Below are 20,000 nucleotides of genomic sequence, written 5' to 3' on the forward strand. Positions count from 1 at the left end.
AAAATGCTTGGAAAATTTCTCTAACTGAGATGTTGGTTATAATTCTTGTGTAGGTTAGATATGAAGCTTGTGTGTGTGTGTGTGTGTGTGTGTGTGTGTGTGTGTGTGTGTGTGTGTTAATATATGAACATACGAATATCTTTATGGCTGTTCATGGACGCCATTTGCATGAGTTTCTACTACAGAATTATCATCACTGAGCCCAGCATGAAAATGTACACGAGATTGAGAGCGACCACCAGCCCGTATAGAGAGCTGCATGAATAGATCCCTTTTCGTTGTCCTGTCTATTATCCTTGTGTTTGTTCTCCCGTCTGTTCGTGTATCAGTTATTCGGTTCATTTATCCTTTTTACTTTATGGTTGCTCAATTTCATGCTTGTTCCTCCGGACGTTTGTCTACGTCTCCGTTCGCTAGACAGTTCCATCGTTTGTTTGTCAGGTCGTTTGATAGTTTTCCCAAACTGTTTGATTCCCCCGTCGCTTGTATGTCCGTTCCTTCATTTGTCAGTCTTTATTCTCCGTCTGTTTGTCCGTTTCCCCTTCCGTTTTCCCCTGTTCATTCTTCCGTTCTTACAGTTGAAGGAACATCACTCACTTTAGTTAATTCCCTGGTACTGCTATCAAAGCGTACAACTGATAGATGTTGTCATGTGGCAGTTTACTAAAGCGAGGCACGAGGCACACCGCATACTCCCCGCACAGTACAAATAGACTCTCACAACTATAAGTAATTTGCACAGTACGTAGGGAAGTTAGTTTGGGAGATAGGGCTTTGCGAACGTAAACATCTCTCCCCATACTGAATAAATGATTAGGTAATTACAAATAGGAAATGAGAAACACACACACACACAGACACACACACACACACACACACTGCGTAAGACCAAACAAAGAGGAAGACTATTAACAGGTGAAGGTTATTATGCTAATCCTCCGTGTAAGCAGAGTGGGGCTAGGGCCTTTTGTGCATCAGGAGACCCAGTCTTTTCATTCATGGATATTTGAGGCTCATACACTAAATAGGTGAGTCACAAGAGAGAGAGAGAGCGAGAGAGAGAGAGAGAGAGAGAGAGAGAGAGAGAGAGAGAGAGAGAGAGAGAGACCTAGATAGACAGATTGACTAACATACCGTCTCTCCGTATCGCACTTACCACTCGACAAAACGTAACTCACACGACTCGCTCTTCGTAAATCTATATAATCAGCGTTTCTCAAAGGGTTGGGTCACGACCCCTCAGAGAGGTCTCCAGCTGCCGCGCTGAGCTGACAGATCATACCTACTCTCAAGTAGGACTAGAGCCCTTGAATGAACGGATAAACGAAAAGGAAGTATACGTAACCCAAATTACACGTTTTATTCCGTCTCTACTCATGCAGTAGTTATACGTGGGGCAACAATGAGTCTCTACTCCTCTGTCTCTTTACACCTGTAGGGATGATAGTAGGATCATGGTGAACAAAGAAAGACCCTCCCTAGGCCCAGGTGTGTTCGTCGGGCCAAATCCGGATGAAAAACAATGCTGTAGATTATCCCGCTGGTAGCGCTGCGTAGCGCTACCAGCGGCCCTGTTATTTGGCAAATTCGGTCGTAATCGCTGGTAAGTACACACTCTCTCTCTCTCTCTCTCTCTCTCTCTCTCTCTCTCTCTCTCTCTTTGGTCACACCCCGGAAGAGAAGTCTACCATTACAGTAATTGGTCCTATCTCGCCCCAGTCCCCCACCCCCGTGTAAAGGATTTTCGGCTTCAAATGCCTGCCTGTATATTTCATTATCCCGTAAAGCAATACGGTATGGCTGTAACTTGCATCTGATGCAATAAAGGAATCGAAGTGTCGGTGATTAGTTGGCGTTACGGTATAGTCCACGTTGTGTTGTTACTGGTCCTGTCGTCGAAGTCTCGATAAGTCTTTCGAAGGGTTCGAACTGTGGATTTGGAATTCCACTAACTTTTACCACACGCCATGTAAGATTCTTTTTTTTTTTGTCATTCAATTTCAGTTTCTGTGACTAAAAGCGTAACACTGGACATACAAAAATTATCATTAAAGTGATGTAGAATAATTTGTGGGATTGATTTACACTGTGTGGGGGGAGGGGGGGGAATCAATTATGATAAGTTTGGCACGAATTTACCCCAGGCCAGGCTTCAATCTAAAAGCACCATTTTTCATTACTTTACTCAGAAATCTATCTACCGCAATATAAAAGGCAAACCCCTTTAGGTTTATGAGCTATATTTATATACCTGTATATTGTTGTGGTACACTGAAATTTGAATATATTGAGCATCATATATATATTTTGCATGAGTAGAGCAGCTTACAGTTTGTGGAATAGTTTGGGTAGAATAATTGGATCCAAAAACGTTTTGCTGAACTATACTGACATTTTTGACGATATTACTGATAGATTGATCTGAATAGTAAACAAAACTTTGTAATAGATTTGTATATCCATTGCTCTACATCCCTCTAATAGGGCTCATGATTTTCTCTCGCTCTATCTCTTTCTTTGAGGATGTTTCTCTCTCCCTCACTCTTTCTTTGTCTTTCCTTTTGTCTATCTGTGTCTTTGTCTGTCTCTGTCTGTCTCTCTTTGGTATCTCACCTTCCACACACTACCAGTCTAAGTGATGGTTCAGTAGGACGGCAGGAGTGGGATGGGCTTCAGGGGTTAATCAAATACCAGGAGGTAAACGAGAGGAGACAGGAGTAGATGACGACCCAGATTCAGTACCACAAAAGATTCGACAGTAGACATTGTGCGATAAGCTTCACCGGGATTGCAGCGGGGACACCCTTGCAATTCCCGGTTATTATTGACATTAGATCAGGGCTAGCATCAGGACGCGAAGGTCTGGACCCTCGACCATCTGTAAACATTACTATCAAATATTTGCTGTATACCCAAGGCAGCAGCTTTAAGAGATACCCTCAAGAAATATAAATTTTCCCGCCGGTCTGGAGAGCGCCCGAATACAGAGTAAACTAGTGTCCCTCCCACCCTCACCCACCCCAAACCCCACTGCCTCAGCTGCTTTTCCAATTTTCGTCCTCCTTTGTGACTTAAAAGATATTTTGGTCCGTCTCGCTACGACTCATTTTTGCTCACGACATTTCTGCTTAGCAGACCCGCCTCTCCTACATGAGTTTCTCATCGTTCCCTGAATCTCCCTTCTCTCTTGTCGACAGCCACCTTATCCCACCACGTCATCTAGTCCATGAATATATCAATGTTACAAAATATTCCGAGTTTCCACTCGCAACCGAATTCATAATAATGCAGTTTGGGGACGTTCCATTCTGCCATAGAAGCAGTTTCTGTTTTGTACACGCGTCAGAGAATTCCACAATTTCGCTTTACGTGGAAAGATGGTGGCATCATGAGTCAATCATATATATATATGTGTGTGTGTATATATATATATATATATATATATATATATATATATATATATATATATATAATGTATATAGAATACGCTCAGCGTTAGATTCAAGACTTTTCTCCACTCAGAGGAAAAAAGGTTTTATGAAATATGCATATTGCAAAGATGACATCAGAGATGGAAGTCTAGTGCTAGGTCATGATCCGTAAAGTCGAACACCATGACAGCAACACTCCCAAAAGTTGACATACTGCCGGTGAAATATACTAAAAGCTATTAAGATAGAAGAACGAATTTTGACAAAAAAAGTATTACGGGAGGTCTTTTTCTACAACAAACATTCGGTCTACATTTAATCAAAAAGGAGGTTTACTGACGGTCGTCTGTTTGGAAAGATATATTCGATCTCAGGCATATTCTGTAGATGATATGCATCCTGGAATATTTCTAAGGTGATATACGAAAATCAAAGCATTCAGGAGCCATGAGACATCACTTGGATACCTGGCTCATAGCTTGACTCCCCTGGAATAGTAAAAATAAAAGTAGAATTCATGGAATAGATATGAAGATATGTTATTCAGGAATATCTTAAAACTTGCTCACGATAATTACTATATTTCACTTCACTACACCAATGAAACATTTGATTATCATTAATTCTGGGATCACTGGAATGTCCTAAAAATCATTTAGCACCAACATGGCAAAAGGAAACACACTACCACTGAAATAAACCTGGGGGATTTGCTTTTCCCAGTAGGAAACCTCTAAGCGGCTTGCAGCACCGGGTTTAACAAACGAAGATTCTTACGTATTAGTAACATATCTGAACCCACCATAAGAGAGTATTTGCCTGGAAAGCGCATTACCAGGCTCCGAACTCCTCGATGCCACCAATCTGAAAGTAATGATCTGGAATTTGCCAAAGACCAGGTTGGCTGGAGGTAGACGATCTCTGGGTCTCAGGTTCCCTCTTGTCTCATGCTCCCTCGTCCTCTCATTACAATTGGCTTAGGGTAGGGATAAGAGTTAGTTATTTCTTCTGGGTCCCCCTTACCTGAGATTTTCCAAAGCTCACCACTAATGGTACGGTGTGTAATACTTCGGGTAGCCTATCTATAGTCTGTCTGTCTCTCGACAATAGTTTACCTTGGAGTAGTTTTCTTTTCATTTCTTTTTTGTTTTTTTTTTGTCTGGGAATGGTATCTACTCATGTCTCAGACTCGTAAAGCGTTAAATGTTAAGACTTCTTCTTAACTACTACTACCATTTTGTTTCGAGTCTTTGGATAACTATACCCTACATTTATAGGGGACATGAGTGATGCCTGGATTAGGCATAGGCAGATAATGGCCTTTTTGAGTACCATGTTGCAACCTCTCCTCTCGAGAACGCCCTTATAACTTGCTTATTCTTCCAAGTGTGTTTTGTGAGTTTTGGCTTCCCTTGAATTAGTTCTAGAGTGCGTATAATACAAGTCTAATCTTCTCATTACCAGGAACATGGTTAAGAACTCACTGGTTCACGACATACGTAGCTTTACTGGTTTCTAAACCGCTTTCCAGTGGCATTAGGCTCCACGCACAAAGGATATTGAAGCTCCTCTGCAAACATCGTCTTCTGTCACTCTTTTTCATTGTGATTCTGAATAATGTTATAATGCCTGACCGCGAGAATGAAGCATAGAATTCATGAATATCAAGCGAGAAAAAAAATCATTTCCGTGTAAGAAAGCATTATGGCTGATTGGTATCGATCTTATTATTGAATAATCACTGGATTTTCCTTGCTAAATGCTTACAAAAAAGACAGTCTATTGCGAACATTTGTTTACCTCAGTTCAGCTGTGGCGCCATATACCTTCATATATCCACTTCACGAACAAGTGACGCGCGTTTTATGGAAACAAATTCAGGTTACGGATAAGCAAAGCAAACCAAGCTAAAAGGCAAACCAAACTTGATGAAATCACCATTGAATTTACTAACTCAAATCAAATTCACCTAAAAATGCAACTCGCCAAACAAGCCCCAAGTTACGATGAAAACAGGTAAACTAAAAATTGACTACACTATGTAACAGGGAATCATATTCAGCCACACAAAACGAAACTGGAATATCAACCAAACCAGATTAATCTAAGCGAAACTAAACTCCAACGACCAACTTGGCATCCCACTCCTGGGATCCAGAAGGGACAAAATATTAGGTAAATATGAGGATACGCGAGTTTGCAGGAACCCTACTACTTCGATATGTCCTGTGGATCATCATTACTATCAAATCGATGGATCTCTTGAAGAAGGAAAGAGGACGGAACTAACGTCTCAATATCTAGAAATCATATTCATCATAACCGAGATGATTATTAGAAGGATATTCATATATGTTGATAGGCAGTTCGGCAAAAAACGCGCCTTAGAAATTGGGTTACCATGCAAACTATACCTTATAAAAAGATTACGACGAATGAGGTTATATCGGAATGATCTATAATCATAAACGATAACATTAATCAGTCCTCGTGCGCAGAGGATAATATCATAATATATGCTTGCATTGATCATGCCTGGTGCTGTTTTACAGAATAATGAACAAACTTTTGACTGCGCAGCTTTATGGCACATCAATTAATTCTGCTGTACGATGAAGGCGCATCAGTTAACCTGAGTAATGCATAAGGTCCGAGGATGTACGATACTATCAGTGAATATTCATTTCTATGCTGATAACAAGAGTTTATTCGCGGTGGAGAGGTAAGCTGTTGCTTCGTGAATGAGACGAATCTATCTGAATATAGATTCATTCAGGTTGATCACAATGCGAGAAAAATGTATGAGAATGGGAGCCAAAGAAGCGTAAAGCTTGAAGTTATGGAGTCTGACATAGCTTATCATTAAGTGGTAAAAGTAAGAAAGTTCTTTTGTATTCTTCTCTGTCTTAAATAGTCCTTAATGTGTTAAGCACAGATGAAAACGTTTAGTTTTCAAAGTACATTATTTCAACACCATGTCATCAATTCGTGATTATGATCAGTGCACTACAAGATGAATTAGAATATTGTCGAATTATCAACTTGCACATAATGATCTGGTTCCAGATGGTTTGCATTGATCTCATTTTGCGTCGCCTTACTTCCAGACAATAAGGAATCTTGAAGAGGTAGACGAAAAACTCATTTAAAGTGCTTCAGTATGACAACAGTGGATTGAATATCATAAAATACTTTAGTTTCAAAAGCTATCCTTCATCAGTTTCAGATATAGAGTTTCGGGAACTATATTCCATTTTCCAGCATATCCTACTCTCTTTTTTCTAGATGAATATAATTCCTAAACCTCGTTCTCAAGTCGCTGTAAAGTTACTTTCACCAGTTACGAGCCAAGCTGCAGTAGCCGTTAATGTCACTGCAACAAAAATCCTATTGCTGATATTAACAACATGGTGGAACTTGACGACATCACTTATAAATTGCAATTAACTAAAAGGAAGAGAAATGGGATTTAAAACTGAACCAGGTTCTCTGAAAGTTACTAAACTACGAGCCTTTGATGTCCCATAATGTCAAACTTGCAGCTGCATGTTGTAATTTGTGACAAGACGTAATGGATGGGTTTCAGAGCACGATTTGTGTATTCATTGCGTAATTCGGCTCCGGTTCGGTACTCAGGCTTGAGCAACACGAGGCCAACCACATTTTCATTTTCCGTGCTGTGTGTGTATATATGTGTGTGTAAGTGTGTGTGTGTGTGTGTGTGTGTGTGTTTTGACTAACGAACACTTTCAGTAGCATGCCTATGCCAACTTCTGTTTTCGAATAATTGATTTATCCATATTTGTTATACGCGGAGCGATCCGTTCAGTTCATTTCACGATACTGAAGAATAATATATATATATATATATATATATATATATATATATATATATATATATATATATATATATATATATATTTGTTCCTCCATCTCAGGTACTTTTTTCCCTTTCTTTGCCTATACTTTGGAAGGTTAATTCGTCTGTGACGTTTGGGAAACTAGGATATCCCTAATCATACGGTGACAGAAACAGTGACCTGGGCAGCACTTCTGTCGACCTAGTTTCTATGAAAGCTCTGCAGACAAGTTATATCCTGTACATACAATAACTACACAGGATAATTGTTTAGTACAGGTAATAAAGTACTTCTATTACCGAGTTATGCGTGTCATCAAATGTTGTTACCGTCCACTATCTAGCATAAGGACTAATATGTGTTGATATATAGTTATGACTGGGACGTTAGATTACTCTAGATTAATATAATTGAGAGTTATGATCTTTATTATGGATGTATGTTATTTGTCTCCTTAGCTATCATGATCTAGATCCTAGAGCCTACTAGTTTACTATGGCGTCAATATCTTCCGAGGGCTTTGGATGTAAGAATAACTTTAAACATACAAATCAGTTATATAGGAAAGAAATGTTTGCCATCATTTTTGTCAAGGGCGTTTGTATCTGAGCAATATATGATATACAAATTACACATTACGGAAAGATACGCTTGGCATCATTATTCACGAGGGCATTTGTTTAAAAGTATATCTCTATTATATGAAGACAAATAATGTGAAGGAAATGTTTGGCGTCGATTTCGTCACGAGCATTGTATGTAGGAATGCCTAGGGAGGCAAGGCTGAGGGATGCAAGGCGGGGAGAGTGGTCTTTAGCGCCATGCACAGACGCAGACGTGTAAGCTTGTGGAGCCGCAAGGGGGAGTGATGTGGCTTCGTCTGCACGTACGTGGCTTCTCCTCAGGGGCGTTAGGCAAGTGAAGGTAATAGTGGTAGAAGGAGGATGAGGGGGAGATAAAAGGAAAGCTGGTAGTAAGTAGGGGAAGTAAATGTAGATTCAGAAGCAAGACAGTTAATGAAGGCATTCGTGTAGGAAGGATAGAAGCCCTGGAAAAAGAGGCAATATAAGGTTAGACCGTGGTAAAAGAAAGACAACAAAGAACTCGAAAGATGAAAAAAATAAACGAAATTATGGTAAGAGGAAACGGTAGAAATGTTTTAAGAAAAGTGTGAAGGTGTGATAGAGCTTTTGATATGTCCACCAAAAAGTAACGTATAGCGTTTCACCTGGCAAACATCCAAAATGCCTACAAGGAAATTGCATAGACCCTATCCACATGTTAATATACATCTAATGGCCCCTTTCAATTACCTTCATATCAACACTACGACATTCAAAGGGAAGTATACAAAGGGTCTATTAAAGCATCATATGCACAATTCATAGAAATCAGCCAGTATGGTCTTAAGAAACAGTCAACACCACGCAGCCTACCTTTAAGATAGCAGGTGTAGTAAACTTGAAAAATTACCAGAGGCCAGACGCTCGTGTGTGTAGCATTACCAGCTTGCAGTACGAGAATAAGATTATTATATAATAACCCGAGAATGTAAGACTGAAGAAGGTGATAATGGAGCAAGAATCCGGATTGCAGTCTCACAAATAGTTTTTTTTTTCTCTTGGGAAACAGTGAGGATGTTCATTTAGTACACAAAAACACGTGGTAACTTGCATTCAGACAACAATTATGTATCATATTTGCTTTAACTAAACGAGACCATTTGTTCAGAGTATCTTAACAGAGAAGATCTATTTCCAAAAGATAATTGTGAATTTCATATTTACAGTTCTGGATTTGTGACCTTTCAGCAGCTAGCAGCCATTTGATCCATATGTATCAACCAATTAGAAAAAAGACAAGGACTACTTGCTACTGTCGGGATAACTAAGTATATATTTTGGATTTCGTGCTGATAAACCTCCAATTGCCCATGAATTCAACTGTAACAGTGGTTAGGATAACGAAATCTGCTCTTTTCTCTTTTTCGCCAGTAAAGGAATTCTGTTAAGGCTTGTGTAGAGTTGATGTACAGTAATTCAGCAAAGAAGAATTAGATCACTTTTACAAAGATCTGCGGGAGACAGTGAGGAAACTATGAAGAATTCAAGGAAACAGTACACTTCTACTAGACGTGAAGTAGGCTATATATAGCCACCTGCAGTAAGACTTGAAGCAAATGGTCTTAATAGCTATCAATATGTACGTACGAGATGGAAACACTGAGGAACCTTGGACACTTGTGCTATATGACTTAGAGGAGACGGAGGAAAGTGACCTGTTACTTGAAGACTTGCAGGAGACAGAGAGGAGCCAATCCACCCGACATTTTGGAAGAGACGATGAGTGGCAACCTACCTGACGACTTGGAGGAGACGGTCAGGAGGGTGGTGACGCCGAGAGTGGTTCGTCCCGGCACGGAGTCCACGTCCATCCAGAAGGAGACCCAAGAGATGACGACGATCAGAATGGTAGGCAAGTAGCTCTGGACCAAGTGGAAGCCGATGGCTCGACGCATGTGGAACTCCGCCACCAGACAACTGTAATTACCTGTTGGGCAGAGAAGAGTAGAGTCATGAAAAAAGAGGTCCTTTCTTTCATGCTTGTTTGCCGTTCCCTGCGTTAGCTAGGTAGCGATAAGAACGTACAAAGAAAAGGCCCCATTCACTCGGTTCCATTCTCTGGCTGCCACGAGTAATGCAACGACATCACACCATCTCTCTATCCTCAACCAGGCCCCACAGACCTCTCTGTCATTTCATATGCTTCATATGCTCTGGTTTAGTCTGTTGACAGCACGGCGCTACCTGTTTACCACAAACATACAATATATTTATAGAGTCTCATATATACAATTCCCGAGGCACAGTGTGAATTGAAAAAAGCATGAAATACATAATCAATATATGCTTCTATCTGAGAAGAGAAAAAGAATCAAGTTCAGATTAAAGTGCTTATAAAGTATATATCTATAGACGCTTAAAAACTTTAATGCTGAACTAGAAAGCAGACTTGAGAAATGAAAATATCCTAAGACCTGATACCGTAAATCTAACATGAGAACATGTTGATATCTAGATTTATATAACCCAAAAGCATCTGCCAAGATCAAATAAAAAGCGCCACAATATATATATATATATATATATATATATATATATATATATATATATATATATATATATATATATATATAATTGAGAGAATCTGTTCTTTTAGAATCATACAGAGAAGACAGTGAATTAGAAATAAGGTTAGGAACCGTGAGATTTTGTGTAGAGGTAAACTAAGATAATGCCATGGTAAATAAGAGTGAATTACACGGTTATTGAGACGTTATCAAAATGAGATTACTTTCTATTTTCGGCTTCGGCTAATATTGGTCTGCTGGTTGTCGTTTATTCAGCAAATGATGGAAGAGGAGCCTCTATTCAAGACATCGTCAAATATCTAGAAAAATCTGGTGAAGGGGGAAGCGAGACCAATTCACCCATGAACTTTTAGACACAGAATCTTCAGAAACCTATATGAAAAAAAAAATCAGTGGATGCGGAAATGAGAACAATTCTACCGTAGACTTTTTGATGTAGATTTTTGAAAGTCTGTTGATTGGTTTTCGATTGTTCTATAACATTCTGTCAACACTTTCAAGGGAAATGAAAACTTCAAGACAATTCAAGTCCACTGTTGCTGAAAGATAAGGTGTTTACTGTGGGTTGCTTTGTACCTCTCTCTCTCTCTCTCTCTCTCTCTCTCTCTCTCTCTCTCTCGAGATAGAGAGAGAGTTGAAGACACTGACGTTGCTCACCATGGGTCAGGAGAGATGAGAGCTCGCGGTTATTGGATGACTTTGGGAACAAGAGACAAGCAGAGCGGCCAACTGTAACCCACGAACAAGGGAATAAGGCCAGGCAATATTGCGTCTCTCGTCGCTGGAAAATACTGAATGAAATGTTTAGGATTCTCAGAATGTCGTGTACCCTCTGGATCCATTTTCTTTAAAGGAGTAACACTCTTCGACTGCAGTTCCTCTTGGTTTTCACGGTACTACCATCTCACTTGAAGTCAATGATGTAGGGGTAATGTGGGCCAAGACAAGAAGCGCAATTCACAAAAGGCTCTCCATCGCCTTGCGTTCTGATACGCCACTCCACGCACCTCTTCAAACGCAAGGTCTATCACATGTATCGACCTTTAGCTCATCCAGGCTTAGCCTTGTGTCTGACAATAGAGATTTTCTCTTTAGGGCTTCATCATAGTGAGAGGACGTGGTTCAACTAGCCTCTTCACCTAGCTTGCCCACTCCAGAGCTGCGGCCACAGACGGTGCCTGAAGTAGCTTGCACCGTTTCTTTGGCTAAGAGAAATGGAGGGATGTACTCATTTTCGAACACCTGTTGTTTCCTGTTATGGTTTTACGAATTCAAAAACCAAAGGTCTCACCGAAGCAACTCTGAAATTTAGTCTTTTGATAACTTCTCACACAAGATTCACTTCAAGGCAAACCCTACGCAAGATTTACTTTCCTAAGGCGAACCCTACGTAATCTAAATTACTACGTGATTCCACAAACTTGTTTACAATATAAGCTAAACAGCTAAGATACACATATCCTGAAATATCTTTTTTTCTTACGTTGGAGGATCTACTTGAATGCATTCAAAAATATCTCTATGTTTGTCTAAGATTCTGAATCCCATTACGATTCCCTTTCCCTCAATGGAGCGACTGGGATCAGAAGAGTCCCTAAAGTGGAAAAAAGAATCACGCTTCGAAGTTATGATCTGAAGTACTGAAGGAGTCGGGGGCGCAGTTCCCCTTCCACGTTTTCTCTTTAGTACGCTTCAGGAGTTTTCTAATGCGGCTGAATAGGCATCTCATGCATTCTCACTACGATTAGGTAAGTTGAGACTAAGAAGAAGGCATTTCAGCGATATGAAATTTATGAAGAGGAAGGCCTGCAAAATGCCCACTATGTGCATGATGATAAAGTTTTCGTTATACGCGGGAGACAGCGACAAAGTATAATATACATATATATATATATATATATATATATATATATATATATATATATATATATATATATATATATGGGAGAGAGAGAGAGAGCGAGAGAGAGATTCGTTTATGGATCAACTTATCACCATGTTTTTCCCAATAACTATGACCTGGCACATTTTAAATGGCAGGTTCTTCACTTTCTCAAATATTCGTAAATACATTCCCTTGTCTTTTCTTTCTCCTTTTCATGATTCTCTCTATATTTCAATTAAGGCCAGGTCTTGATGTGGATTATGTCCATGACTGGAGTCCGCCAGAAAAGAATCTTGGGATTCATTTTATAAGCAACCAATGTTCCAGTACAGAATCAATAATCAAAAAGGTATTTTCTTACGTTTGTGCTATTCCGTTTGTTTATGAACTCGCATCCATCACTTCTAAGGACAGAATGACTTAGTGTTTAGAGAAGCGTTTCGTTACTGTTTTTGCCAGATATCTCGAACATATTGACTGCCACACGATGCCTGACCCGCTTATTTGGAGAAAATAAGACTTCATCAGACTTGTCTGTTACATCTCATAACCAAGTCCTAGAATTAGTGCCACTAGCTGCATTAAATGGGGTTCTTCCCTCCGCCTCGCTGGCAAACACTTGAAATTGGTGTTAAATTCTGATTTCGTCGTCTGATGGAATACCTTCATACCTCATGTAACTATTGTCGAACTTAGAATTATCTTTCTATACCAGAGTTTCTTCTTTATGTCCCTATACGTGTATCTATAAAGTACTGTAGTCTTGCCTATTCATCGTTATAAACCATAACACAGAAGTTAATAGAATAACTTCTTGAGACCTTTCCTGAATAGATAACGTAGGTGAAAATTTTCTTTTTTTCCTCGAGTTCCCCTGAAACAAGTTGGTTCACGGAGGCGGATTACTGTACGTCTCTCTCCGTGGCTTCTGGTGCCGTTGCGCATCTTGCTGAGAAGGACTAGGATTATCTCCTCTCACCCCAGGAAGACGTGTCACGCTTTGCACTTTGGGAATATGTCATCCATATTCCCATTTCCTTCCTCCGCCTCCCTTTTTCCTTCTCGTCCTCCTCCCTTGCACTGCTTCTCTTCTTCATCCTGTGCCTTCCACCTCCTCCTCCTCCTTTGATATCATGTCTCCAATTATGTAGATTAGTATCAAGGTCACTATTGATATCCTCCAACAGATGACCTCATCATACATCATCATGTATTGTTATCTTTCTTTTCCAAGTACTTCATTTGGCTCTTATGTTACTCTTGCTCCAAATTCTCAATCTCTTGTTTCTTACCTTCCCAGTTCCACCAAAAAACTTTTCATTTCAAAATTATCATATAGCATAATGTAATGCATTATGCTTGAAATAGTCATTAATGATATCTCAATGCTTTTTAAAGCCGACAAATGCTCAGTAGATACGAATCGAATAAAGACACGATCTTTTTGAAAAGTAACCATTTAACTACAGGCTTTAATGATCTCAAAATAATGTTTTAGACCCAGATTCGTATTTGGCATAAAATGTTATCCTTTTACCGAGATTTTCAAACGAGTTTAGTTTTACGGTGATCAGGATCGAACGGACATGAAGAAGGGTGACAAGTTGATAATATACAGTATCCTATTGGAATTTCCAAGACTTGCCCTCTTAAAGACTCGTCATAGTATGTCTAGTAAGTAATGTCAATTGACATGTAAGCAAACAGAATATGACCAAGCAACATATTTCGTAATAGCTGTCTCCGATATTTGTAGGAAAGACGATATATCGGCTTTGCCAGAAGATAGAAAGGATAGAGAAAAAAGGATAGAAGAGTGTGAAGGATAGGTGAGAGGAAATGATATGAGAAGAAAGAGAAAGGAGAAGGTAATATAGAAGCAGGAAAGGTGGAGAAAGACTCGGAAACAAGGTATAAAAAGAGGTGGAAAGAGAGGAAATAGGCGAGAGAGAGAGAGAGAGAGAGAGAGAGAGAGAGAGAGAGAGAGAGAGAGAGAGAGAGAGAAATTGCTAACCTAGTTCCTTCAAAATGCAATAGAAACATTCCTTGTGTTGCTGAAAATTTACTTGATACTCATACTTATAATGTGAGATATGACTAATAAGGTTATATTCGTACTCTCCTACTTCAAGGCTATCAGTGAATCTTATTCAACTTCTGATAGTCTTAAGCATTACTTTTTACTAATCTTTGTGTGTGTGTGTGTGACTGACAAAACATAAGCAATCCGAGTCTGTGTTCACACCGACACAACTTTTCTAAACGAGCGGCGTTCATCGCCAAGACGAGATGCGCAGTAAGATGGAGCCTATAAACCAATCGTAAAGCTAAAATAAATTTTTCCACGGCTTGACTTATAGAGTGGAGACAGAACGTCGGCTTCTGATCTTTCTCATTAGTGCCCTTACCCTCATCAACTTTATTACACCCTGATGCCATGTCTTCCCATCTAATTACTTTCTCGGTCTGCTCTGAGGCGGCATTCCGTCTGTGGCGAGCCATAAAAAAGAAAATGAAAGCGACAAGTGGCTCCCTCACAGTAGGTAATGATTCTCGCGAACGTGAGGTGTATATCCTATAACACGACCCTGAAAGAAAGCAGGAAGGCGTCATTAGATACGACTCCAGGTGCAATGCCAGGTGTATGTAGATATATATTTTTCTTTCCCTTCGAAGATTAAGTAGGCGAAGAAAGGGAGAGTTAAACGCGAGTTTAATCTAGCTCGGTCAAGTCAGGTCAGTTCGAGGGAGGGGGCGGCAAGTTGATACATTACAGAAGAAGCAAGCAACATTTTTTTTTTCGTTTTTGTATTTCATAGAGTTGATACCGTGTTTCCTCCAGCATCAGAGGAGACTTAGAAACCGAGAAACGTGACTCGTACATTCAGAAGTCCTTGATAAAGATAAATGGGAATCCGTCCTGAGGCTAACGCTACATCTCTTAATAGCAGAAACGTTTAGTTGAGATATTGATCAAAGTAGCGACGTAGCAATGAATTCTTTAGGAAAAATAAGAAGGCAGAGATAGTATGAAAAAGTATATTCTTCCATTTTATTCCTCTCTTGGGAAGGCATTCAGGACGGTTCTTGTTCGTCCTTATATTGTTTGCTAAATTTAATGTCTTACCTATGCAAATATGATGCAACTAATTAGTCTCTTGAATTATACTTTTCCAGCAAATGAGGTGCTGTAGATCATCAGTGTCCTTAATTGTACCGTGTCCAGCAAATGAGATGTAGACAATTAGTCCCTTTGATCACAAAGTGTCCAGCATATGAGCCTCAAAAAATAAAAAGCGGTGAAAAATGTTTCTGGAACAGCCATGACTAATCCAGTTATGATTACCAAGGGACATGTGACATGCTGTGACAAAAATAAAATACATGAGTGAACATGAAATATGCACATTATAGTAATGTTGTGCTCACATCTTCTATAGTCGAAAACGGTATATCCTCCATCTAACTATCTATCTATGTCAGTTCCTTAGTTTCATGAGAGGAATGAAGAACAAGCCACTTTCCACGTTACTCACACACACACACACGTCCTCAACCCATGTCCAGGAGGTTTCCGATTCACTTTATCTCATGGCTTTTCTAAGAGCCATAGTTTGCTGTGTTCCACAGCTTTCAATTCATGTAACTGAGAATATTGAGATCGATGAACTCCTTCGTTATAACCCGTATTTCTTGACAGAGTTCAGTTGACGTTATCGGTGCACTGTGAATATTTACAGGTTCACTGTCTATCACATGACAAACAGTATAGGATGAAAACGCCAGAAAAGGAAACGTTGCCAGCGCATCAAAGTGGGCTTCATGATGATGCAGTCTCCCTTTTTCTGAAGCAAGTGACATGGCATGGGGGCAAGGAGATGCCCCAATCACGGCCATCTCGGATGGAAGAAAAATAGAGCGTGAGGAAAGAACGACGAAATTAATTAGAATTCCTCAAGGTGTTTATAGACACCTGACTCTTAAAGGTGGAAAGGTTAGAGGAAGAGGCAAGGTCGAGAGGTGGAAGAGAATTTCACATCACTGTTAGAATAAAGATATACGTAACTATATATATATATATATATATATATATATATATATATATATATATATATATATATATATATATATATAATGTGTGTGTGTGTGTGTGTGTGTGTGCAGGAGGGTGCAGAGCGTGCAGGGAATAGAGCGAATTAGAGATGTGATATACAGGGGTCGACCTGCTTTAACAGAATTGAATCAGGGTACATGAAGATGTCAGGGAAAAACCACGGAAACGTCTACTGGCTCCCGTTTTAGATGAGGGATTAATGAGGGAAACGGTTCAATTATGGAAATAAATATATATGTAAAGAACAAACTTCCAGTTTAAAGAGTTGGCCTCATTCAGAGATCACGTCCCCAACTTCAAGCCATTGAACGGTGCGGCAACAGCATTCTGAGAACGCTCAATACAATCGGGAAGTTTTAATGTAATCACCTCTCTAAAGAAATTATCCCCAGTGGACTAATTGCATAGGTAATTCCTGAAGTAACTGCCGCAGGGTTTACAGTTATGACCAGCACAATTAACTCGACTATTCGGTGGGAGTCGAGCCTTGTGTCTAAACTTCGTGGCAGTGTGATATTAAAGGCAGCCACGAAGGCGAGGGTGGTGAATATGCTAACAACATTCCTTGAATAGTTCAGCTGAAGGTCGTCAATAAGACAATATTTCACAATATTTATTCTCCTTCATCATCCATTTTCATCATCTTATTTCTGACGACCCTCAGGGTACAGAAGTATGGAGTATTTCTGGAGTGTTTTGTTTCATTTAAGATATTGTGTCATTAAAAGAAAATATTTTTCATATTCAGTCCGAGTGAGGGCGACGTTCCTCAATGGGTAAACTAAATCGGCAATTGTCTGCTAAAAGTTCTTCCAAGATATGAAAAACAATTGTCCAGATGAATCCACTCCAGTAAACTGAAATTCTATAGGGAAAAAAATGATTTTGATATGTGGGATTTGTTAATTGGTCAAGGATTTTCTTCTCAGTATTTTGTAGTGAAAACAATGAGACTATCTTTTGTTGCAGTCCATTTTATTTTTATCCTGCAGTAGAAAAAACAATATTAACGGATCCCTTTTATCAAAAACTCCCTTTTGCTTTCATTCTTCAAAAGAAAAGGTAAATGGCAGCCCTTTTTTGTTTTTATTCTTGAAGAGAAGGAAAAGAGGCGGTTCTATATTTCTACTCCCATTCTTCAAAAGAAAGAATAACAGTAACAAACCTTTTACTCTCGCTCTTCAAAAGAATGAGGAGTGACAACACCAGGACAAACCAAGAATGGAACTAGGCACACAAAGGAACACAGCTGTTGACTGCACTTTTATCATATCTTCCAACACCACCACCACCTCTTACCTCATTATGTTCCACGAGAGGCTATGAGTCTCCTCCATCTCTTCTATAGCAACAGAATGACTCACAGTCACTAACACCCTCCCTGTGATGGTTACCGCATGCATCTCTGTCAGGGGCAGTCCTCGTGGAGTGTCTCCTCAAATCCTTTTATGGGCATCCTCTTCGCTCTCTCTCTCTCTCTCTCCAAAACACTCTTCTCATCGGATCCCTTCCCAGATCCCTTCTGTGTGAACCGCGCTTCCACGAGCCAACTCCAAATTGCTTCCAAATATTTATCTTCCTACCTGGTACTCACCTCACGTTGGTCCCGTGTGTACCCCAGCCTCACTGAATCTCGACGGAGGTGTCCCCTATTGAAAACGGGCCTCAGCTGCCATATACCCATCAAGGTTTACAAACCCTCCACTCTGCTACAGTTCCCTATAGTCTCACGAGTCACTCCTAAAAGTTGCTTGCATGTGGCACCTGTCTCCAAGGCACCAACCATCTCTCCCAGCGCTCCGATCGAATGAAATTCTTTAATTCCCTTCGTTCAATTTTATTCGATTCTGGAAAATCTCATACGAATGGAGGTGTTACGCTAATTGATGGAGATGAACGCGTTACCCGTAATTGCTTCAGGCCATCGACAGCATATATATATATATATATATATATGAGAGAGAGAGAGAGAGAGAGAGAGAGAGAGAGAGAGAGAGAGAGAGAGAGAGAGAGAGAGAGAATGCAATGAGCGCGCAATTTCGTAGAAAACAACGTCCTCCGATAACAGGATTCGAATCAACGAAGATCCCGTTGCTCAAGGACTCGAGACGAAATATATTTCATTACTAGTAATCGAAGAGTCAATTCCTTATCATGGGCTTCGTAGACTACTTGTAAGTGTACCAATTCCCACAAAAGTGTTAAAAGGTTCGAATCCTGCTGTCGGAGGGGATCATGTACTTAGCCTTGACATTCTAATCATATGAAAGCGCTCGGCTCATTGTATTTTCTGTTTCCTTGTGGTTTCACCCACACACCCATATATATATATATATATATATATATATATATATATATATATATATAATCATGAATTATCGTATTTCATTCGCTGATATAACAGTACCAAATTTGTGCCCTGCCTTACAAAAACAAATGAATGTATCCTGTTGTATTTGATCGCTCAACGAAAAACAATCTTCCCCAGGTCATCAAACACTGTTTACAAACGCCTCCCTTTCGTTCAACAGCAATTAACGTCGCTGGAAAAGTTACTTTCCCCTCCCCTAACTGGACATGGTGCGAGTGTAGTGTCACTTCCTGGGGCGCTGCCTCCTGGCGCATCACATGAAATGAGTATGTTGTAATCCATTTACTTTATCCTTCGCGATTTTACCTCCATTTCTGCGAGTATATCATTTTACCCGTGTATTTACTAATAGATTTAACCAACCGTTTCTCACAGCCCCAGAAATAACAGCCGTGAGTTAAGGTCTACACACATATGGCAGTAAAACACCTAGCGGTCCCTCCGTTTTATAGTTATCCATGGAATGTCAGTTCCCAGCGCACGTCTTCCAGCTTTACCCGCGTGGGAGCCGTTGGCAGCCCTCCTGCCACAGATTGTCAGTCCCGCTCCCGGCTCCACACACTTCTAATATCCTCTCTGAATTTTTGGCTGGGAGTTTCTCCTGGTTCTGTCACTCGAACATCTGAGACGCTTGTGTCATATTTTCTAAGATATAATGACACACTGTTTATTTTTTCATCGACGGAGACTTTTCTATTGATTCTCTTAACATGTTAAAGGCAAGTATCATTGAGAACGACCAGAGAAGAAAATATGAGTGTATTCTCATATGAAAATAATCGAGTATTCTGATAATTCTTTTTTAATTTCTATATATATATCTTGCTCTCCCTATTGCTCACGTACTGTTTTAATGTGCAGAATTGGCAGACTCGGGGGAAATGGTAATGGAAATATAATATGCGGTGATCAGAGAATCACTGGTTACACATCTAGTCAAGGCGAATATTACATATCAATATAGATTCCATCGCTATAGTTTTCATAATTTTTACCACCACATCGGCTTGACGGGTTTCATGTCATGCTGTCATTTGATTTTACAACCTCAAGCTTCGGTTTCACCGACCAGCACAATAGCCCACTAGTCGTATCACTTGCCAATATTATATCCACAATGACGTCATCTCCGTTGCTGTTTCATCACCAGTTGATTCGTAATGACTGGTACATTTCTTCCTTGCTTAT

The 20,000-nt window shown here is 39.9% G+C and overlaps 1 protein-coding gene across 5 annotated transcripts in view; it reads right to left on the bottom strand.

Moving 5' to 3' along the window:
• LOC139759554 (glycine receptor subunit alpha-2-like) overlaps positions 1 to 20,000 on the bottom strand; it is a 269,976-nt gene that overhangs the window by 24,459 nt on the left and 225,517 nt on the right. For all 5 annotated transcript variants that reach the window (XM_071681818.1, XM_071681820.1, XM_071681819.1 and 2 more), the window contains one exon: positions 9,650 to 9,841. In XM_071681818.1, the coding sequence (XP_071537919.1) occupies positions 9,650 to 9,841 (192 nt within the window). The remainder of the gene's footprint in view (positions 1 to 9,649; positions 9,842 to 20,000) is intronic.

Source organism: Panulirus ornatus, chromosome 33, assembly GCF_036320965.1.
Source record: "Panulirus ornatus isolate Po-2019 chromosome 33, ASM3632096v1, whole genome shotgun sequence".
Lineage (NCBI taxonomy): Eukaryota > Metazoa > Arthropoda > Malacostraca > Decapoda > Palinuridae > Panulirus > Panulirus ornatus.